The following is a 23715-nucleotide window of genomic DNA, read 5'->3' as shown; positions in this document are numbered from 1 at the left end:
AATGATGCTGCTCTGGAAAGATAGACACTTTTAGATGATCGCTGTATTGTTTTGGTGCGAGTTGTCTCGTTTGGAGATATCGGCTGTAGGAACCAACATTTTTTATTTTATAAAAGGTGCCATAAAAATACATTTTAAGGACCCGGTTGCTCAAGATAACCCACAGACCTTCTTGTGGGCATTTTCATGTAGGAACTATTTTTGTCAACCATAGTTCCTCCGGAAAATATGTTTTTTTGGCACTTTAAGCAACACAAGCTGAGTGTCATATTGGAGAGAAGGCAGATCTCTATGGCCTATATTTCTAAAAGCGAGGCAACTCACACCAAAACAATCTACCGGTAGATTGACGAACAGCACCACAGGTAAGAGGATTTCGGGGTGAACTGTCCCTTTAACATGATACTGCTGGAAATCTAAAAATGTCAAACTATGACTTGAACAGACCAGGGCTACTGTATGTCTGTCAAGTGCTAAGGGCTCTATGGCTTGTACACTATTTTAAACAGAATAGAAAACAAATTTGACAACAGTTCTTGTAGAAAGTTGGATGAAATTATTATTATTATTCATAAATTATTTTATGTTTATATTATGCACTACATAGGATATCCTGGTTTAAAAGTGGTTCAAGAGCGTGATTGAAATAAGACAATAATACTTTAAATAAAATATTCAGTAAATATAAATTCATTTTGATGGTATTCTTAGTAAACATAAATCACTTTTCCTTGTAAAATTGATTTGGATTCAGTAAATATTTCAGGTCTATATAACTAGGTTACTAAATCCAACACATTTTAATTGTTGCTTTTATTATAATTTACATAATTATTTTGGTTTGTATTTAATTCATTTGTTCAATACTTTTTACTCAAAGTTGTACTTAAAATCGAATCAGTTATATTACGTGTCACTTTGCTGCCATGATTTTTTTTAAGTAACCATTGTTCAGAGTCTTTAGAGTTTCGGACTGCATTCTAGGTGTGATGGTTCATTCTGGTTGTCTAACTCAGTCCTCTTCCTCTCAGCTGGAGATCGGAGAGGGAACACCTGACTTGGGGGTGACTTCATACTCAACTGATGCGGAGGGAAATGTGGTGTTTGGACCAAACACCCCGAAGGAAAAGATGAAAACCACAGTCACTGGAAGCAAAAAGCAGAAGAGAAAGGGTGAGTGGGCTGAAATGAAATATGTGACGTCTGAAACAAAGACATTACGCGGTTTCATTTTGTCATGACTGAGATGCGACGTTTACTGATGACTGTGCTCTTGCAGAATCTGTAAGTAAGACTCTTCCAGTGGGAAAGGTTGAAGACAAAGATCGGGAGAAGGCTGCGGTTGAACCAAAAGCTTCAGATTCAGAACAAACACAAGATGCAAAGGAAGCAATTGCTGACCGGCCTTTGACTGCTGACCAATCAGAAGCGTCCGAGCAGCCTGCAGACACAGCAGAGGAGCCTGGAGCAGCAGCTGAACCACAGCCAGAAACAGAGTGAATCCAGTGAGAAAAGTATTGATTATACTCACATATACGCAGATATGCTACAAGTTTAATGGGGGCTTTTGAGCCGAATATGATTGATGTGTTTCCAGTTACTATATCTTTGCATTTGCTCTTATCACATATTAATGATAACAATATTCCACATTTGTGTCATACAATAAGTGACTTATGGAACTTTGCTTTTTGTTTTATATGATGCACTCATAATAACACTATAAAGACCTGTTGTTACGGTTTCCCTGGATTTGATTTCGACATGTTTCTTTTTCATCATATTTTCTTGAATAAAGAATCAGTTGGCATATATCTTGGTTTAAATTCGAACACTTTTGAGAATATAATGCCAGAAGATTTTTGGACGTACAGCGTAGAGGCTGACAGAGGTGAGGCCCTCGCTGGAGGGAAGAACAAAGCAAACATGAGAACTTCTTGGGGTGAAACAGAGCAGAATTTATTCAAATGAACAAATGTAAAAGTTGTAGCGGTCCAGGAGAACGGACCAGAGCTCCTTCCATACAAGATTTAGATTTTCATTGAAAATGTTGGTTTTCTAAATGTACCTGAAAACTTCACGCTTCTGATCATTGAGCATAGAAAACAGCAAATAACAGCAACTATATCACTGCCGTAGAACATACTGCTAACGGACACATTTCAGGGATTTAGCGAGCAAGAGCATAAACAAAAACATTCAAAAAGACAGGCAGAAAGCTTTTATGTGCAAGGTCCCCAATCTAGGAAATCCCTGTAAACATCCAGTCATAGTCTGACTCAGCAGGTGTTTTATGGGGAACTGAAACCTTGTACTTCCCTGCAGAGTGAACGGTACGCTTTGTTTGTTCCTCCTTACTTTTATTAGTAAGACAGCTGGTGGCATACTGACCCTTCTTTGTCTGAGGATTCAGATTAAACTGCCCGATACTAAACTGTCCAGGAGCAAATCCCTGAAAGTCTCATGTCACCTGCACTGCTGCTCTGAAGCTGATTGAGACCTCTGACTGCCGAATTAAGAGTGTGAAAAATGAACTTCCTTACTGCGATCGCAAAATTAAATCACAATATTTTGCTGCACTTCACTTTAGTAAATGGGTAAATTGTGCTGCACCCACATTTGGTCAAATCTTATCAATTAAAACAGGTTTAAGTCATCTAAATTATGAATTGTCATGTGCACAACTACATATAAGCAGTCGTTGGCAAAGAAAATCTTAGACCTCAAGGTTCCTCCAACAATGCACATTATTATAAAAAGAAAAAACATGTAACAAATGTGAATCTAAGACATATTACTCTAATTAGTGCCAAAATAACATAAAAGTATGCAATATAACATAGGCCTGAATAAATATGAAATAAAATGTGTGTGGTAGACAGTATTTGCAAAATTCATAAACTGCCATGTAAACAGGTAGACGTGAGAAGTAATAGAAATATTCTCATCATAATAAAATGAAATGTTTTATCACCATTCAGGATTTGTGAAGCAAGTCATTTCATTGATTCATTAAGTGCCTGAAGAAAACTACATTTTGATATGAATGCACAGTTAAACACACTTCACATGAAGGTTGAAGACAGCGGTTGTCCTTTGAGGTTTTTACTGGAAGTAATTGAGAAACTTTGAAAAATATAAAACAAGAGTAAGATCAAAGCCAGGTAATGTAAGAATGAAACAGAAACAAGGAAACTGATTTCACAGAAGTTCACGATTTCACAGAAGTTCACTGCCTTTAGATAATGATTTACTTAATTGCACGATTTAAAAAAAAGAGGTTTTTAGAGACACATTTTATTTTTAGACAAATAGATTAATAGCTAGATTATTATTTTATTTTTTTCTGGTGGAATAGACTTTAAAATGAAAAGGTTCACAGTGCATGACAACAAATGTCTAATAATGTACCTTAATAATGAACCTCTCCGTACGTCCTCCTGCGCTATAACCACGTGCAGGCGGAACTGCCGGGTCACGTGCTGTGGCCGGATTCATCACAGCAGCGTTAGAGACGCAACCCGGTGGAGGAGCTGACTGAAGGTGTGACTGCCTGCGCGTGAGCCTCTTCTCCAGCAGGTAGGAGGCTCTAATCAGCCATTCTCCCCCTTATAACCCCATTTAATCTCTTCTAGAGAAACAAAACGAGACAGAAATTGTATTAATGCTAATTCATGTCGCGTGTACCGTCTTCAGGAGTCATTTAGCGGCGTTTATGTAACTCTTGTGAGATACTAAGTATCGCGTGGGAAGTGTTGTGATAGCGGATATTTGCGATACACACGGAGGAGCAGACACTCTCATGAGGACCAAGCGGACTTTTACTTCTTTACATCAATTCCAGTCTTTCTCATAAATGTCTTGTTTGTCAGATTAAACCGCGGAGTTGTGTCCCTAAACGCCCCATAGGTTTTAAATACTTATTGTTGACCTGAATAATTAAAATGCACAGATGCTTTTGTACAGATTGGACTAGATTTTTGTCAATATCATAAATATTATGAGGTAGATATATACTTCTTTGTAATGGTGTAGTCTTCACACTGGCTGAAAGTATGCAGGTTTTATTGTTTGCTTGTTATAAACAGCACACTCTCAAATAGAGATAACAGAGATATATCAGTGTACTGTATTACATCTCTACTGTGAAATGAGAGTCAGTATTTACTGAGATGAATGCAGTTATAACTGCTGTTATAACTGCTGTTTTGCTGTGTGCAACACAACTGAATGACCACTGATTGTTGAAGTATCCAAATAATGGAAAATAAGCAGCATTGGTGCTGAAATGGTAACATATAGTTGATGAATCTACGAGATTGACAAACATACTCTGGACTGTGTGACGCTGACATTTTGCAGACTGAATGATTGTTGAATCTAAGACAATAGCAGACGGATACATCAAGTGAAAATACTTGTAAGATGCAGCCATTATCAGCATACAGTTAACTAGACACTGTGATGTTTGGTTTGAACCTGCTGGTTGAAATAAAAACCTGCGGTGACACAGCGTCGGTCATAAAAACACTGACTCAGAATCACGTTGGACTCTTGGATGTATCAGGACGAACGTGCCGAGACAGGGAAAGCTAGATTTGTCCTAATCTTGTAAACAGGATTAACACCTCCTAAGGTCCCCTCAGAGTGCCGTGGATGAGATCTGGCTGTACTGGATTTGCGTCATCGAGTACAGGGCCTTTTGTATTGTGGTCAGCCTGATTATATTTGTCCATGGAGGCTGTATTATTGTCTTAATGCAGCGTTAAACTTTTAAGTCGTTGCCATGCGTTTCCTGTGAATGCACAGCCACAGAATGGAAGTACAACACCCTCTGCTTCGAGTTTCTTTCTCTTTCTTTTTGTTTTGCCCTTTAAGATCCACTTCCTCACTTTTTCTGGAGCTTTCGACCCGTTTTCATCGTTAGACTTTGCTTAGTTGTCGTGCAAATGGAGCTTATATACATTTCTGCATAAAAAAATACCTAAATGATTTATCGATTATCAACACTTTTGACGAAAATGTTTACTGGTTCTAGCGTCTCAGTTTTCTTCTGTGATAGTCATTTTAATAACTTTGGGGTTTGGACTCTTTGTTGGACAAACAGGCTCTTTTAATAACTCTATAACTGTAGAAAATCATTTGTGTTTTATTTTTACACATTTTTACAAAATAATAAGTGGACTTCCCGTTGAGTTTTTTGTCCAAACAGAGAGTTTGTGTGGCTCCTTCGTGAACACTTTTAATGATCAGGAAGCAAACTCTGATTGAATTGAACTCTAATTCCTGCACATTTTCAGCCGGCCTGATTCTGCAGATTTTCATCGTACCACAACACATTTATTCAGGCTTGCAGTGCTGCAGCAGAGTTGCCTGTACGGAGAGCCGTGGGAGTCCAGGCTCTTACTAAAGTGTTGTTGTTGTGTAGATCCTGTTGTGTGTAGTCAGCTCACCAGAGAGATCGGGTTGTGCAGCGCTGTCATCGCAGGCTGATGACTCTCATCGAGACTCTTCTGCTTTGTCCACTAAATGAGGGATGCACTTTCACTCTGCAGTGTGCTGCGGTTCACTGAGGGGAAAGCCACAGCAGGAACACAATGTACAGTGTGACGCGATCATCAACCGGTGGCTTAGTTCACTGGATGCTTAGAGTGGCTTTTAGAGTTATCATTCAGTTACAGCTGTGACTTAATCAACACTAAATCATGTTTAGTAATGCTTGCAGCGCCGCTGTTGGGAGGGAAATGTTGGTCTTCTTCTTTGGTCAAGACTAAAATATGAATACAACTATTGGATGGATTGCTATTGTGTTCAGACATTCAGAGTCTCCAGAGGATGAATCTTAATGACTTTGGTGATCCCCTGACCTTTCCTCTTTGAAGCCAAAGTCTTTCATATCTCAACATCTAGGTGTTGGATTGGCACAACACTTTGCTCAGACATTCATGATCCCCAGATGATGTATCCTAACTTTGGTGACTTTGGCAACTATTCTATGGATCGCCTTTGGTTTTGGTACACGCGTTCATGTTCCTAATATTGTTTTTGATCCCCCTACAAAACTCATATTTCTATCAGCCTTAACGATACAAACACACCCCAAGCATGCTTAAATGCATTAGCATGGCAATATGGTCCTGCATACCAACATGCTAAATGACATTGTTTTCTCACTATACAGTAAATTATTCGTCAAACAAATAGATTGAAATGTTCCCGTAAGCTGTTTTGTGGCTCTGTTATAGCAAACACAACATTTGTATGACTTGATCTCTAACTATTAGGGGTCTAATCCCAACTGTCATCTTGACCCAATTTTTAATCCCGAGTCTATTTTTAACCCAAACCAAACACCTGTAGACTACCTTACATTAGAGGTTGCCAATAATTAATAAAATACCACAATAGACAATCACACGGATAAATCACAGTAAATCTAATTTCCTTTCATGGTGTTTATCGCCACATTGTCCAATCCTACTTTATATTGTAATAGGGCTGGCTGATAATCGTCTGATATTAAATCATAAATGGAGATATCGTCATGAACAATTAGCTTGTCTAAATCGATAATGAGCACATGACTCAAAATGACTCAAAAAGCCGTACTACCGGGACACTGACCTAGAAAGACGCAAAAGGAAAGTAGTGTGTGGTGTCATTCTGCGAGTAGTTTAGCAGTGTTAGAGGTGTTTTAGAAGGTAATGAATGCAGAGTGATTATTCATTAATGAAGGGTCTTCTCACTGACAGGGGGACACCATGAACTACGTGGGGCAGCTGGCGGGCCAAGTGCTGGTGACGGTGAAGGAGCTGTATAAGGGGATCAATCAGGCCACTCTGTCGGGCTGCATCGACGTGATCGTGGTCCGACAGCCCGACGGGACGTTCCAGTGCTCCCCCTTCCACGTGCGCTTTGGAAAACTGGGAGTTCTGCGCTCCAGGGAGAAAGTAGTGAGTGCCCAAATATTGAAATCTCTGAATGTTTTGAGGTTTAGTTTTTGAGTCTTTTGGCAATATTTTTAACGAACGTTTGCATTCGTTCTGAAGCAAACATCTCCGTACAAATACGGCATTCTGTTGATTAAGAAAGATTAACTGGTAGTGAAAAAAAACAACATTTACTCAAATACTTTTTCTCAGTACAATATTGAACATTTCAAAAACTTACATACTGTATGTCTACATATGTTATTGAGCATTTATAACAACCCAATTCCACCCAGGCAGTTTAATTAATACATGGATTTAAACTTAGCAAGCCATTGTACAAGCTGTTTTTCTTCTCTGGCTTAACTCTAATTCTTCAGGTAAATCTGTGGCACAGTTTTGTTTTTATCCATAAGCTGTGTTCTTCATGCATACGGGGCTTTTCTTCTGTGAACAAACTTCATTGAGGTCTGCTGAGACCACCTGAGGAGAATGTGTTGAATTACACAGTAAAGTTCAGAGTATTTTAAACAGAAATGTGTTGTTTGACTCTTCAGATTGACATAGAAGTCAATGGGGAACCTGTAGAGCTGCACATGAAGCTTGGAGTCAATGGAGAGTCCTTTTTTGTCCAGGAGACAGAGCAGCACAACGTGAGTATTGAACAGTTTCTATTGAAAATGAAAGATTCTCATGTTGAGTTTAAATGGATTACTAGTAGAAACAAATGACTGTGATAAGAACATACAACACTTCCTGCTTGCTGCATGGATGTAGACTCATAGTCCTGTCTATTTAATTTTTTTCCTCAACACAGGAGATTGTTCCAGCCCACCTGGTGACGTCACCCATCCCCACAGAGGAGGCTCTGCTCCGGAGCAGGGAGCCCAGATGTGGCGGCTCGGCGTCGGAGAGCAGTCAGCCTCCGAGTCCAGAAGACCCGTCCTCTGGAAACCTCCAACCCGGCTCCATCGCAGCCGGCAAGATGAAGAGGAGACGCAGAAAAAAGCACAAGGCCGAGTCTCGCAAGGAGGAGCAAAGCACACCTGCAGGCGGGGAGCTGGAGCTGTGTGAGCTCAGTTCAGATGAGGAGCACAAAGGCAACAATGGACGGTAATTAGAAAGTTTAAAAGTTGGATTTTTACGTCAGTCGTCATAAATCTTTTGGTTGATTTCATTGCTTCCTGTCGTCAGGGCATCTGCACCCTCCACGATGAAGGAGAATATGGACCACAGGCAACATTCCTCCCTGACGGCCCTCGAATGGGACAGCTACCCTTTCTCTGATGGAGACTGGTCCCCTTGCACCGAGTACGCCACCCCGTCTCTCAATATTTACATTGTTTACAAATCACTCCCACAAGGCCGTAACAGCTGACTCAGTGGAAATGTGGTGTTTGCTTACAGCAGGGAGATGTCGGAGTCCACGTCGCCAAAGAGTGACTCTGAGCTGATGGTGAAGCCGGCAGAGAGCATGCTCAGGGCCGAGTCCCACATGCAGTGGACCTGGGGAGAGTTTCCACAATCCACCAGGGTGAGATGCAGATCTAGACTTGCAGGATCCGGTCTAAACTTTGAGACAAGGGAGATTTGTTTCAAGTCTAGTTCGTATCCTGAGGATTATTTTGCATGTACGGTACACTGAATCTTTCTTTCTTGCATCCAGGTCAACAAAAAGGACAAATCAGAGCCAAAGATGTTGACCATCACTCCCTCTGAGAACACACATTTCAGGGTTATCTTGAGGACAGAAGCCATGGAGCAAAGGGAAGGAGAGAGAACCACAGATCTCATTTGCAGTATTATAAAGCCAGAGCCGCGGACCATTAATATTGATCAGTGCATCTGCAACCCGCCGGCCCCCGAAGCTCCGTCGCCCAATACGGACATCGCCAAGCACACGCCGGACCTTTCAGATTTAAGCTCCAGCAGTTTTACCTCCGAGCCATGTCCCACTAACTCTGACCTCAGCCCAAACGCCGCACACGCGACCAGGTGGAAGTCTTCGCCGCCCAGCCGCAGGGACAGCGGCTCTGCTGGCAGCGGAGCCAGTAACATAGCTGGAGACTCGGTTTGTCCTGATGCCTCCTCGAAACCCAGCGACTCGCCCGTCAAGAACAGAGGTAACACAAAGTCCTGTATCACTACAGTAACGTTCATTCTGCAGTATGGATATATTACAATATTAAGTATACGAGTATTATAATTGCTTAATCGTTCTTAGACGTGGGAAAGTCTTGTGTAAAACTCGAGGCACAGTTGAGATGTAAGTGAACGTTAACAGGAAGGATGTGGTTTCTATTTGGGCCTGAGTTTATATTCTGGGGCGGCTCTGCATTCACATGCAGACGTTCAAAGAAAAGGAAGTGACAAGAAAAAAATGTCGTCAGCGATTTCTGAGAAGGCGTCTCTTTGTCTTTGCTTTCATGAGAAGGTGTGAGGAAGAGGAGCCAACATCAGGGGCCTGAAGACATTTACCTGGATGACCTGAACGCACTCGACCCTGATGTTGTTGCCCGGTATTTCCCAAAAAGGTAAAAACCTCCGAATCCTTCTAGAGAAGTCCTGTCGTCTCTTTCAGGAGTGTTTTGGGTGTCACAGAAGCAACTATTTATAATAACTCGCCGTCTGTGTTTGTTTTCAGCGAGTCGGATCAGGTTCCTAAACACTGGGACGAGATGGGGCGGCGCTCTGGATCCCAGTCTCCCCAGTCCGCTGGCAGCGCAGCAGCAGACAGCGGCACCGAGTGTCTGTCGGACTCTGCCGGTGACCTCCCCGACGTCACGCTGTCGCTGTGCGGAGGTGTTGGCGAGAACTCGGAGATCCCTAAAGGTACCCAGTGATCTCTGATAACAGCCATTATTCATTGCATGAACATGAATAAAACGTCTTAAAACTGATTTTTAAATCATGCTTTTATGTTCCATTTATTTCAGAGAAATTCATGGAGCACATCATCAGCTACAATGAATTTGCAGAGAATCCAGCAATAATCGACAATCCCAATTTGGTGGTTAGAATTACAAACAGGTGACTTTTCCTACGTCCTTATTCAGTTGCTAAACCCTCATCACAGTCTAACAGGTGAATCATTAAATAATTAAACCTCTTTCCCCAGATATTACAACTGGACTCTGGCAGCACCGTTGATACTTAGTATGCAGGCTTTTCAGAAGAACTTGCCAAAGGTATCCTCTTGGTCTGATGTGTTTATGGTGTACTCTGGAGCACATTTAATCTATTGACACATGAATAATATATCTGAATGTCAGGCTACTGAGGAGGCCTGGGTGAAGGAGAAAATGCCCAAGAAGTCTGGACGCTGGTGGTTCTGGAGAAAGAGCAGCGTAAAGCAGGTACTAAATGTGTGACTTAGCCAAAAAGTCACACTTCCATCTGTGTGTTTACAGCAGGCGGCAACCTCCGGATTATAGAAGTTAAGCCAACGTTGTAGTGCCTTAAACTTGCATTCTCTCTAATCGCCATCAGGGGGCGACTCTCTGGTTGCAAAGATAAGTCAGATTGTATGAGAAATGACTCAACTTCTCACTTAAGTTATTCCATCAGTAAACATTGTAAACATGAGTTTGTGTTCTCAATTGCTAGTTTCAAGTCTTCTTCAATACAGCATGATGTTCATTTAGTAAATTATGGTCCACCTTTGCGTAAAATAGACGATAAAGCAGGGCTATCAGTGTTCTGTTGTACTTAGCTCCACCCTCTCATGTCACTTCTGGTTGCAAAAAACCAAGATGGTGACGGCCAAAGAGCCGAACCCGAGGCTTCAAAACTGTAGTTGACAAACCAATGAGTGACGTCTCGGTGACTACGTCCACTTCTTACATACAGTCTATGGTTGACAGTATAGTGGAGGTCAGTGGGAATCCCACACTGTTACTTTGCATTGTAAATGATTCAAGTCAAATTAGGAACAGGTTGCCCAAATGCGTCAGCAACCATAACATCACTATTTCACATTATCATGTTAATAATGTCTCTGTCTTTCTTCAGTTATCATCAGAGACCAAGTTAGAGCAACAGGAGTCTGTGACCAGAGAGAGCCCTCTTCACCAGGCCCCAGAAACACAGTGAGTCAGCAACAAAGCTCTGGCTTCCTCACAACACTACAGCCACACACACACACACACACACACACACACCAACACAAGCAGTGTTGGCTGGACATGTCCCACAGAGGCCTTATTAGCAGGTTAGTCATTTTGCGACTAATAAACTCAGCGTTAAGAACTCAGGAGCAATATTTTGAATATTGTTTGAACCAGGCAGCTGGGAGATTCTAGTTTGTATTGACGATTATTAAGGATGCATCCAGTTGTTGTGGATATTCTGCATATTTACTGTTGAACGAAGCAGCGTTACAGGCAGAGGAGGAGGTCTACTGCCCTCAGGTGACACTAAATGATACTGCAGGGTTTTCTTGTTGACCCTGAGTCACACACACACATCGATAAAACATTGCAACATTGTTGTGTTATTGTGCTTATTTTGACATATATTTGTCCTTTTTCTGTCCGGCAGGCAGAAAGCAGCAGAGTGGTCCAGCGACGATGAGACTAAAGAGCTGACCGCTGTGGCTCCTGCTCCGACACCTACTGAGCACGTGCAGCCAGAAGGCCCGGCGCCGGCGCCAGCTTTTCACTCCTACAAGAAGTCCCTCCGCCTGTCGTCTGACCAGATAGTAAGACAAGTGATCACTGGTACTGGTAGTGTGGCTAAAATTAGGCAAACGCAGAAACTGTCTCATCAGTCTGCTGTTCTTCTGATCGTGCATACGGAACGAAAAGGACAATTGCTGTTTAAGAGGTACGCATTTAAACTCACTCATTTTCCATCTCCTGCAGGCCACCCTGAAGCTCAGAGAGGGGCCCAATGACGTCACCTTCAGCATCACCACTCAGTACCAGGGGACGTGTCGCTGCGAGGGCACCATCTACCTGTGGAGCTGGGACGACAAGGTCATCATCTCCGACATCGACGGCACCATCACCAAGTACGAGAGAGTCTCAATGTTCATTCTCAGGCCGCAATAAATCACACTGTCCTGTTCTCAGGCTGCTCGCTGAGACTTTAAATACTCCAATCCCATTCACAATGTCTGTATCAGTGTTTTTACGACCCTGAATCGTTTTTTCTTCCCACAGATCAGATGTGTTCGGTCAGATTCTCCCTCAGCTCGGGAAAGACTGGACTCATCAAGGCATCGCTAAGCTTTACCACTCTGTGCACGAGTAAGATACCGGTTGATTACTATCGTCAGCGTTAACACATTATGTAATAACGCATGGTGGGTAACTAGACAAAATGTAATGTATTTTCACCTCATTTCATTCAAAAGGCAACCTCTTTCCATGAAAATATAATAATACATGTGTTCTGTAATAACCAAACAAAATAAAGATCAGTAGAATCAGCAGATTATCTTTAATTGGCCAAAACTACATCAAGATGAAGACATCTGTTTTGGTTGGTTGTTACATAACACATGTATTGTAACCTTTTCATACATTTTTTTTTTTACCCTCACCATTGCAGTTTGTAATCCTTTATTACAAAATGCGGGCGTTATTGCATAAAAGACGTCAAACAGCAAAGTGGCTCCAGTTAAGTAAAAGATTTAACCCATCGATCACTGCTACAGGAATGGCTACAAGTTCCTGTACTGCTCGGCCCGAGCGATCGGCATGGCCGACATGACCCGGGGATATCTGCACTGGGTGAACGACAGAGGGACTCTCCTGCCTCAAGGACCCCTCATGCTCTCTCCCAGCAGCCTCTTCTCTGCCTTCCACAGGTACAGAACCTCCCCTCAGCATTGATTATAAGTTTCAGCTTCAGCTTTATTTTGATGAGTCACGGTGCGGCTGAAATTCAATTCAGAATTTAAGTCAAAGATGTTTACGAGGATTTGACGCAGCGTTGACTGATCTTTACTGTCAAACTTTAAGTGACTAATCTAGCAGCTGATCACATTGTAGATCAAGCAGAACTGTCTATTTTCAGGTGTAATTAATGATGTAAATGACAGTGATTCTGCTTTGACTTGTTTGCTTTGCTGGAATTAAAATGTGTTGGTCACACTTCTGCACTGTTGAGTGTTTAAAGACTTGTTTAACTTCCCTCATGTTGCCAGCAAAAGCCCGCCAGACGACACTCTGGGGCTGTTGTTCGAAATACAGATTGCACTTCCGCATTCTTTGTGTACCATCTGTGCAAACAATAGCCCCAAAGCCTGACGCATTCAAATAAAACATAAAAAAGTTAAACATGGTTTCTTTGCATGTACTACCCACACTGTGATGCCTTTAATTCTTTTGTTTTAGAACGGTTTCTGAAAACCACTGATTGGTGACCTTACTGACCTGTTTTTATGGTGATTTTGGAAACTCATTAATGGTTTTAAATGTTTAAAGTTGTATGAGTTCATTTAAAGAGAGCAACTCCCTCAGCAGGTCAGAGCTTACGTCTGTACTCCTTTCTTTGTCGTTCTCTTGTCAGAGAGGTCATAGAGAAAAAGCCTGCGAAGTTCAAGATCGAATGCCTCACGGACATCAAGAACCTGTTTTCCCCAAACACGCATCCCTTCTATGCAGCCTTTGGAAACCGAGAAAGCGTACGTAGACGTAACTTCTTCTTCTTCATCAAAACAGTTGGATGCACTTACTCTGACAACGATCCTCATTGTCTTTTTCCCTGCGTTTCAGGACGTGTTTGCCTACAAGCAAGTGGGCGTGCCCGTGTGCCGGATATTCACCGTGAATCCCAAAGGGGAGCTGATCCTGGAGCAAGCCAAAGGCAATAAAACATCGTGAGTGTTGGCAGCGTCGCTGGTTTGTGTGTCGGTCAGCCGTTTCTCTCAGACACATGTTCATTGTTCCCGTGGCTGCTTCTCTGGTCACAGATACAGCCGGCTGAGTGAGCTGGTGGAGCACGTCTTTCCTTTACGGAGTTCACAACACAACGCCACCTTCAGCTGCCCGGAGTTCAGCTCCTTCTGTTACTGGAGACAGCCGATCGCCGAACATTACATTGACGAGTTAATTACTTGAAATTAACGTAACTCAGAGCATTAATGACTCATAATATTGATAAGATTTTGCAATTGTCAGTTTTGTAGGCTGATGGAATAGTTTTATATTGTCTTGGACACATTCCACTTCAGAAAGAAACTTTGGGATGAGGCGAGCTCAGGAACCCTGAACTGTGTAAAGTATGAACTCTGTACACATCATATTTACTACATGTATTGTATTAATATTCAATTAAACTGTTGAATCAAATGTTGGATGATGCTTTAATAAAAGCACAGGCTGTATTTGAAACATTTAAAGAGTTTTACACCAATAAGATATCTGCAACAATACACTGGTATGAGCTGTAGGAAGAGAACATAACAAAACACCAACGGATTTTATAAACAAGTGAACAAATTGGATTAACTGGAATTCAAAATTTTAGCATTTAACAATTCATTAACATTTTAATTATTGAGGAAGAAACTGATAACAGTGGACGACAATTAAATGTTCTTGGTCATAAACAGAAAATATATATAAAATAATTGCAATGAAAGCACACTATATATATTAGCATTAATGATAGAAATAATCTCATTTATAATTTGGGGACAGTTTGTTTCCTGCTGGTCTCCTGATAATGAAGTACCACTGTGTGTCCCCAGTAATGTGCACCGCGCTCCACTTTCAGAAGGTGTCTTTAACGAGAGCAGGGCTACCGCTTTGACGGGCTGGGGTAAAGAAGCACGGCGCTGAAGGACGACAGGATCTCAGAGGAGGCTGAGATGGCGAGTTTCCCAGCGGTCATGACCAGTCCTGCTCGATCTCCTCTCCTCAGCGACAGAACCAGGCTCAGCGAGGCCGAGCTGCTGCAGTTACACCGATCATGTGACAGGAAGCCCCTCGAGTCCAACCTCTGGATGCTGCGATTGGACACGGACAGGACCGCCTCCACCCTCTCGCCTCGCTGGGCTGTGAGCACAGCGGTCACCAGGTAGCGGCCGTCTGTTGGAGCTGTGAAGATACCTGGGAACAACACAGACATTGATTTTTATGCATTTTGAAATATCTTCACAACTGTTCATAGATTCCCATGACATTAATCCTACTGATCATTTGCCACCATGAGGTTAACATCTTTGGTTTTTACCCCCCCCCCCAACTATTCTATGGATTGCCCTCAATATGGACACTTTCATGTCATCAAGATGGATAAAAATCACTTTGAAGAACAGTTTACTTTTCACTTGGAGTCATCAACAGGTCAAACTACTCACAGCTACGAGAAACATCTTCAAGAGATCTTTTATTCCATCCTCTGTCATCTGACTAAACAATGGAAAACCATTATTAGTGACTGCTGCGCTTTCATCTCACCCGCTTGGACCACTTCATGTTTTTCTTTTTTGTTCCGTTTTGTTTTTCATCTCATGTTTTTAACCCATGGAAAAGGAAGCATTTAAGTGTACGTACGTCTGTGAAACCAAAGACATATTTCCATGCACGTGACACAGTCCCATCGCCCTCAGTTCTATTGAGTTTACTGCTAATTAGCATACATGCAAGACTACAACAGTGACGGTAATAAAAATAATAAAAACATAGAAACATAACACCTCCACAGCATCTGCATGTCAGCACTGTTCAGCATGCTGAAGTGTTTAACTGAAAGCACCGCTGGCCTAAGTACAGCCTCAAAGAGCTGCTGGCATCAACAAGCTTACATATCGCATAAGCATCCACAGTATGAGACAATAGTCTTTTTAAAGTGAATTGAATGTTGCAACAGTAATTGATGAATCATTGTTTCAATAAGGTAAAATGTAGGTTTCATGCTTCACTGTTTGGGCCAGTGAGTAGCGGTTACCTGTGTGAGCGTCATAGTGTCCTCCATCATTGACCAACACCTTGTTGAATCGAATGATTCCAACCTCTCCCTGGAACGGAGGAAGAGTCAGACCAGCGGAGAAGGACACCGTCTCACCTGAACACAGGACGGGAAACGTGAGCGGACAAACATCATGTTAATAGAGGCAGGAACCTGTGTGAGGGGCTTCAATTCTGACCTGACGCCGTCTGTGATGACAGTCTGTGGGGCAAGTTCACACCTGCTGATCGAAAGAAACATATTTTCATCCGCTCTGGAGAGGCTCAATGTTTGACGCAGCACAAAAGAGTGAAAGGAGAATCTACCTGAGATGACCAGCGTGCTGGGTTTCAGCAAATCAGTGGATTTGAATGGGGAGGCTATGAAATAAAACAAGAAAAAAAACCACATGAAATAATCCCTGGATGACATGCAGAGGAGAGTGCAACATGTGGGCGTGTGTCTCACCTGGCGCTCCGGCAAAACCCTGAACAGGCATCATGCTGCCGTCAATCCCTTTGGGCAGCTTGGACGAGGTCATCTTGGCGGGGGGTCCCGCCTCTCCGGTCTCCATCATAGGTGGCTGTGGGAGGGGGGCCTCCGGGGGAGCAACCGGCCCCGTGAGGCCCTTACTTGAACCCTGGAAAAGTCCGGCGTCCTCCACGGCAACCTGGACACCTGAAACAGACAGATGTGCAGTGAGCGATGGCGACGCGGCTGCAGGTCAGAGAGAGACAGATGTAGGGGCCAGATGTTTGGAGGCCATAAATCAAGTCACAAACCTCGAAGTTATGAGCAGAAGACACAAATGGCGTTGTGTTATTAATTTGCACATTTATTTGTGCTTTTCTCATTGGGGGGGCATGACGGAAAAACTTTGAACAAATGTCCCGATGCAACCAGAGATACTGTATTGAACTGTGTATTTGACGTGCATTGTCACCATAACTCCCAATAAAACGCCGCTGCAAACTATGGTTGAACATTCATAATACGTTTCGATCAAACTGATATCTCTCTGACACAGAAACTATTAATGATAGCGTTCATATTAGCAGTCTTTAGTGGAAGGCTTTTGCTTTTGAGTGACCCTGTCAGACGCTCCTCCTACATTTTACGTAAAGCAGATCCAAAGTGTCAACATGCCATTGTGTTTAAGTTTTAGGCTTCCGTCGACTCATTGACAGCTAAACAGCGAGTTGTTATCCGAGCCCGTTATTATGAACAGAGAAAATGACAGAGCACTGCCACTTCACAACTCTGAGCTCCACGCACCGCTGCATTCCTGAGAACCACAGCTGAGGTCGAACCCTGGCTTTTATCAACAGATCAGCCCTCCTGCAGGGGGGGGGGGGGGCACAGCGGGACAACAGGCCCCAAGGGCTCCAAAAGGTAAAGAGCAGCACATAAAAGGCATACCGGCAGCATACCAAGACACAGCCACATGTTCAATCACCGGACAGCCTGTCCCCTCACCCCCGAGGAGAAGGATCATTTAGGATGGAAGCCAGAAAGGTCTGCCTGTTAAACACAACAGGGGCCGGTGTGGCACCATAAAACCGCACATGGTGGGAAGTCTGCATACGCATGGTTATGTTCTGGGCTGCGTTTGTTAGTGGTGTCGCTCCTTCATTTAAAGCAAGGTACGCGAGCAGTCTTTGATGGGGAGGGATTCAAAACTGGTTTCAGAGCACAAAACCCAAACACAGGATGTAAATGCACGCTACGCGGGAGCATTTGTCATGATGGAAGAGGTGAGCTGTAAACAAATGCAGCTGGGTCGGCTGGCCACCGCAGTTGTGCATCCTTCCAGCAAAGCAGCATGGGAAACCCTTTTGTCGTCACGAGACGCACACGGTTCCAGGATACAACCCCTTGTGCCACTTTCCACATTACATGCCACATGACAGTGGCTGCAATTTGGTTGGATTTTATGACTCACTTATGGAAAAAAAAGAGGAAAAACACACTGAGCTCTTAAGATTTTGATTTAAGAATCAATAAATCCAGCCTCAGAAGATTAAAGGGAGATCCGTCAGTATGAGATGATCCGCAACCAAACACTCGAGGCTCTATTGTTCTTGAGGGAGTTCCGTCAGGTCTCATCTTGTTTTTGGTTCATGGGGTTATCATGATTGACTGCTGACCAGCATGAGTCACCCTTTAAGCTACCTTATCTCCTGTATAGGGTCATTGACCTCACCAAGCGTCACAACAGAGCATCGTCAGAAGCAGGGAACCATGCGGTCTTATCTCAGAACCTCCCTGTAACAGAGCTCTAGGATGGCTTTAAGTGGGTTGAGGCCACCGTGTCGAACACAATGAGACGGATGGGCTTTAACACGGGTTAAAGGATGAGGAAAAATCTTACATCTGCACACTAACAAACTGAGGAAGTGGCACTTACTGGTGTTTGGCTCCACATATGCAAACACCGGCCCCTTTATTTTGTGATTTGCATCGTTATAATGGATTGAAAAGAATTCCACAAAAAACTATTATAAGCATTCCTTTAAAAAAAATATATATATTTTTCTAATAAGTTACTCTTTAGAAAATGGGTTGTACATTTTAACTGATGGCTTTATTCATAAAAATAAATAAATATTGACAAATAAATATTAATAAATAATTTACTTATATTACTTTTTTAACAGTTAACAATTAAAAAGAAGAAAAATCATTTTGTTCCTTAAGTGTTTATTGTCCTTTTGCAGTTTGTTTATCTTTTTAAAGAACTGTTCCAACTAATGGACCACCTACCTGCAGAACATCTGGACCACAATCTATTTATTAACAACGTGATAATATCTGGAATCGTAAAAAAAAAAGAAAAAAAAGAAAAGTGAGAAAACTGCAGATGGACTAGAAGAGTCAGGAGTGAAAATAAAGAACTGAAGATGTTGTGTTTTAAAAGTCAGTCCTGTAGCATCTCATCCAAACACACTGAAGCTCCTGGTTCCGATAGCAAGGCGGCCATGAGTGCTTCCTGTGATAAGCTGTGTGTCTCTGTAATGGACTCGTCCAAGCAGCATTTTCCACTCTCCTCAGACATGCAGGGTGGGGGGGGGGGGGACAATAGCACAATAGGATGAGGCAGCTGGCAGGGCAAAGACGAACAGGAGCCAAAGCTTTAACATCGAAAAGGCTCCTGGAAACATCCCTGAGCCCGAGTGGAAATCATGAATAACTCTCCAATGACTTTTTTAACTCCAGCTCGCCTCCCATGAGATTCTGGACTGGATCGTACGCTGCATCACCTGCCACATAAACCCGAAAACTAGCTGGTCCCAGAAGAAGAGAGTTGGCTCGTAAACATTACGGCCGTGCCTCTAGTGCACATTTACAAAAGCGAGAGTGAGAGATGTCCAGCTCGGTCTCATAGGCAGCATTCATATGTCGACTCATACGAGAAATATGAGACATATGCACCAGTATGAAAATCTGTTCTCAGTCTGAGAATAGAATCCAGCATTCATGATAACCAAACAGCTAAACATCAACATGACCACCCTGATCTTCTCATATTTTACACCCCAAAAAAAACTTCATACACGTACAGTTTATGGACACATAAAAAGCCAAGCAAAAAATATTTCTTTATGCCAAAGCATTGCTCAACACAAGCGGGGTTTATTAAATCAAGCATGTGTCTTTAATCAAGCATGTCTCCCGTCACTGAGAACATGGTTAAATGAAAATCCAACTTCTTCTCACTCACACTGAAGCACACTCCAATATGGCAGCCTCTCCAATAAATGAACTAAACAAAGGGACTTCAGTCCAAGCAATGATCTCAAAGGTTGGGAAAATTACAGCTATTTGACTGATGTCAAGATTATACTATTTCTGTGGATGATGAATCTGAGCCATTTGAGGAACTGCAGGTTTTGGTATTTCTGCTTTGGCTTCATTTTTCAGCACCAGAAGTTGAGCAAGAGTACATTTCATTGCTAATGGGTTTACATTTTTTACTTTAAGTATTCAAGTGTTGCTTCAAAATGCCTATAATACGACACAATCATTCACACATCAAGGCGATACAATGGGTCAGTCTGTTTGCACCTTACCTGTCTTCCCAGGGTTGCTGTTTGTTAGCTCCTGAAGGTCTTTGGCTACATCAGAGATGTGGTTCTGAAGGTTCACACAAGTTCCCCTCAGTCCTCCAATATCACGGGCGTGAGCTCCAACGGTACCATTCAGCTGGTTGACACAAGTCCACAACCCGGAGACGTGTTTATCCAGCCCCTCTTTCATCCTCTGGAGGCTACTAGAGATAGGGTCCAGCCGACCACATAAACTCTCCACGCTAACAACGCGGCTGTCCATGCGTGTAATCTCCCTCCCGACATCTTCAGTCCGCTCCCTGCAGTGGTCGGCCTCGGCTTTCACCTCCCTGCCCAGCTCGTCCAGATGGTTTCTCAGCTCCCGATGCCGAGTCCTGTGGAGCTCCAGAAGGTCCTTGGCCTCCTGCTCAGCCCCCGTTTCAACTTGACCCCATGTGGAGTTAAGAATCAGAGACACCTGAGACTGCTGGTGGACGGCATCCGATAGCGAGTCCTCCAACTTGCCGGCACGCCCATTCAGATTGCTCAACTCGCCATGTAGGTTCTCAATGCTGGTGCTGAAGTTGAGGAGTTGCCCCTCCATGGTCCCAAGGCCATTTATTTGGGCTTTTAGACTAGTCTCCATTGCATCTATAGCAGTTCTGCAGCTCTGGAAGTTTTGTTGGCTGATGTTTTCTACAGCAGTCAGAAGACTGCTATAGGAGTTGTTGCTTGTATCTACCAACAGGGTGATGAGTCGGTCTTCTGTGGAGGCCAGCTTGTCCTCCAGAGTCTCCCTCAGGTCTTTGATGGCCTCTGCCTGTTGTGTCTTCAGCTTCTCCTCCACAGAGAGACACTGGGCAGCTTCAGTCTTCTCAGATGAGTTGAGACAGATCTCAAGGTTCTCCACAAGACGGATGCCTCCCTTTCCTGGATCAACCAGCTTGGTCTTAAGGTCCTGGATCTCGTTGCGGAGGTCAGTTTCTTTCGAGTCCATGAGCTCTGCCAGGCTGAGGTAGTTGGTTTCTTGTCCCTCACACTGCTCCTGAACCGACATGATTTTATACTCGCACGAGTTCTTCATGTCTGCCAGTTTGATGTCCATGCCCTCCATTAACTCCTCTCTCAGCGCGCGGATCTTCTCGTCCAGGTAGGCGCGCAGGTCTGTATCCCCGGCTGGGGGAGCGGGAGGGGGAGTTGACAGCTGGTTGTGGGCAGCCTCCATTAACAGATGAAGTTGTCCGTCATGGCGGTCGACGCGACCCTGCAGGTCATCCAGGGTATTGCTCTTGGACTCCAGATCGTCTGTGACCTGGCCAATCCTGTTCAAGACCTCGTCCATCTGCATCGTCTCGCTCCCAAAAGAGAAGTCCTGCACCTGAACGGTGTGCGTCTCTGCGCCTCTCGCACTGGCAGGCTGTCTGTAGTTATTCAGCAGCGCGAGCAGCATTTTACTGGCGTCCTCTTGGAAATCCAGTCTCAGATTGGAGGACATGTCCGTCATTCTTGCCTGCATGTCAAGGACAATCTGGGATAGCTGCTGCACCTCCTCCTCCAGCTGTTGTGCACTTTGAGTTCCTCCATGACTCCCCGCTGGTTTCAGACCTGTCTGACCTCCAAACTGCCCCTCCCCTCCCCATGGATGGTTCCTTTGAGTCTCTGTGCGCTGCTCTGGAGCTGTAGCGAGAAATTACAGAAAGGGGGATGGGAAGCAGGAAACATGAATGCTATTTTTTCTCCAGCAGTTACTTGCGTAATTTTGTTTCACCTATTCACATGCTAGATTTCTTTCTAATCTTTTACCTTGTGGGACTGGCATATGTCCAGAGGCAGAGGGAGCATGAGGCAAGCGTTCCACTTGGAGCAGTTTAATGTCTTTCACCTCCCAGCAGTCGTGGCCCTGGTACCCCGGGCAGCACCTCCACTCCAACTCCGTTACAGTCTTGTACGCAATCTTATACATGGGCCTAAAGTGTGTCTGATATCTGGAAGCATTTGAAACATGAAGACATGAATACATTCTAAAAATATACAGATGCTGCACAATTGTATGTTGTATAACTTGTTAGTATAGCAATACTAATAAAAATGTAAGACTTTGTGCAACTCTCCCTCTCGGGAATACAATGACAATAGCACAATACAATCTGTTTGTTAACAACTAACACAAGATAACCACCAGTGCCATTTGCATGTAATTAATCAGGAAGTCTTGGCAGGAAGCAGCTAAGACTCCTCACAACTTCCACTCATGAGGACACTGTTGGCCCACAAGGTCCTGACACTCCATGATTAACTACATCTCACAAGTGTGTTTGTTGCACAAGGAACACTGAAGCAAAACAAAGAAGTCAGAGTAATGTCTGCCATTCATGAAGATTCAACACAGATGCCTGAATTATCTTTTTGCTTTCCAAGTCTTTTTGCTTTCCAAGTCAAGTTTTTAAGGGGGGGGGGGGATGCTATTTTCAGATTCAGATTATTATAAACATGTAAATCAACTAATAAATTAGATTTTTTTAGGAATACCCAGAAGAGTAAGTGTATATATATATATATATATATATATATATATATATATATATATATATATATATATATATATATAGATATATATAGAGATATATAGATATATATATATATATATATATATATATATATAGTAGCTGAAATTAGAACCATCTTCTCCAGCTGCAACGTGAGCAATCCTTACGTATTAATGCATCACTAATTAAAATCCAGTAATATTCTGAAATTAGCAATTTTGCATAATGAGAAGTCATACTTTTGGTACTTTATGTATATTTTGTTGCCAATACTTTAACTTGAGTGAGATTTTAAATGCAAGTATTTTACTTGAAAGAGTGTATTTTTACACTGTGGTATTACCTCACACGCACATCTGAAACATCCAAGAGATCCTTTTTAACATCAGTCCACACTGTATGATACATTGATAATAGACGCCGTATGCCTCACACTGCTAAACAATAACACAAATAAAAGAATACCCGCCCTCCACCCCGAGTCCTGGACTTCTGGGAACTTACATCACTTGTTGCGCACAGTTTGGCATCTCCGGTGGACACGGCAAAAGCTCCGGCTGCACGAAACTATCCGTGCCTCCCACGACCGCACAGCTCACGTTCTTGTGCACAACGTAGGCGCACCAGTTTCTGCAGAAAAGAGCGGCAGTGCCTTTTCATTTTATGGATCGCTTTTCCTCAAGTGACTTAATGCATTTACGCACAGAAGAGGATCATTGAGACGCTTGAATGAGTCAATTAAATGAGTAGTTAATTAACAATCAAGCATGACGTAAACATCAAACACTCACTTGTTTCTCTGTCGTGTTTCGGTGCCAGAATATCTTTTCCCCTGAAACATACCATGCTGGAAAGGTGATCCGCTGATGAGAGGAAACGCTATTAAAAAGTGAATAAGTCCGCACTTCATGGTTGAAATAGGGTTTTAAATCCCCCAGTATGCTGTCCGATTGTAGTGAAGGTATGTTGTGCGTCGTTCCCTCTCTATGGTGCGCAGACCTACAAGCTCATTCCGTCCTTGGATGTGACGTTTCGGGACCCCATCCAACACTGACAGATGCTTTTTTCCCCCCGTTTCTCAGATCACACAGGCACACGCACACGCGCAGATTCAAACACTCACACACACCAAAGCCCTCATCCAACTCTCTTTCGGCATCCAGAAACACAATGTCATAGAATTACATGATTTCCGGAGGCCTAAACTTGGGTAATGGTTGTCTTTGTTTCAGAGAGGCACCGTAATCATCCCGTGCGTAAAATGCGCGCGCCTTTCAATGCCTCCATGCCCAG

The 23715-nt window shown here is 43.2% G+C and overlaps 2 protein-coding genes across 5 annotated transcripts; one reads left to right on the top strand and one right to left on the bottom strand.

The window, feature by feature from the left end:
• Positions 1-6761: 6761 nt before the first annotated feature.
• On the top strand, positions 6762-14007 carry LOC306794410 (phosphatidate phosphatase LPIN2-like; the record flags this gene model as incomplete). Of its 2 annotated transcripts, XM_079292465.1 has the most annotated exons (19): positions 6762-6953; positions 7487-7582; positions 7747-8042; positions 8124-8240; positions 8337-8463; positions 8596-9052; positions 9364-9463; positions 9574-9761; positions 9866-9959; positions 10048-10117; positions 10202-10285; positions 10941-11017; positions 11469-11628; positions 11792-11940; positions 12092-12178; positions 12589-12741; positions 13446-13560; positions 13652-13755; positions 13849-14007. In XM_079292465.1, the coding sequence occupies 19 exons, from the start codon at positions 6762-6764 to the stop codon at positions 13994-13996; spliced, it is 2814 nt and encodes a 937-aa protein (XP_079148591.1). In that variant the 3' UTR covers positions 13997-14007. The 2 variants fall into 2 exon arrangements, with proteins under 2 accessions (XP_079148591.1, XP_079148592.1); XM_079292466.1 differs by lacking the exons at positions 13652-13755; positions 13849-14007 and adding an exon at positions 13271-13320 and having other exon boundaries at positions 13446-13545.
• A 56-nt stretch (positions 14008-14063) lies between these two features.
• On the bottom strand, positions 14064-23431 carry emilin2b (elastin microfibril interfacer 2b). Of its 3 annotated transcripts, none has more exons than XM_079292462.1 (9): positions 23214-23431; positions 22927-23052; positions 21680-21861; positions 19901-21553; positions 16299-16508; positions 16157-16210; positions 16030-16074; positions 15831-15947; positions 14064-14989 (listed from the first exon to the last, which is right to left on the bottom strand). In XM_079292462.1, exons 1-9 carry the CDS (start codon positions 23330-23332, stop codon positions 14679-14681), a joined length of 2817 nt encoding a protein of 938 aa, XP_079148588.1. In that variant the 5' UTR covers positions 23333-23431; the 3' UTR covers positions 14064-14678. The 3 variants fall into 3 exon arrangements, with proteins under 3 accessions (XP_079148588.1, XP_079148590.1, XP_079148589.1); XM_079292463.1 differs by having other exon boundaries at positions 14065-14989; positions 16030-16071; XM_079292464.1 differs by lacking the exon at positions 16030-16074.
• Positions 23432-23715: the final 284 nt, after the last annotated feature.

The sequence above is a fragment of the Melanostigma gelatinosum genome (genome assembly GCF_949748355.1).
Source record: "Melanostigma gelatinosum genome assembly, chromosome: 20".
Classification (NCBI taxonomy): Eukaryota; Metazoa; Chordata; class Actinopteri; order Perciformes; family Zoarcidae; genus Melanostigma; species Melanostigma gelatinosum.
This window is presented reverse-complemented; position numbering and strand designations above follow the sequence as displayed.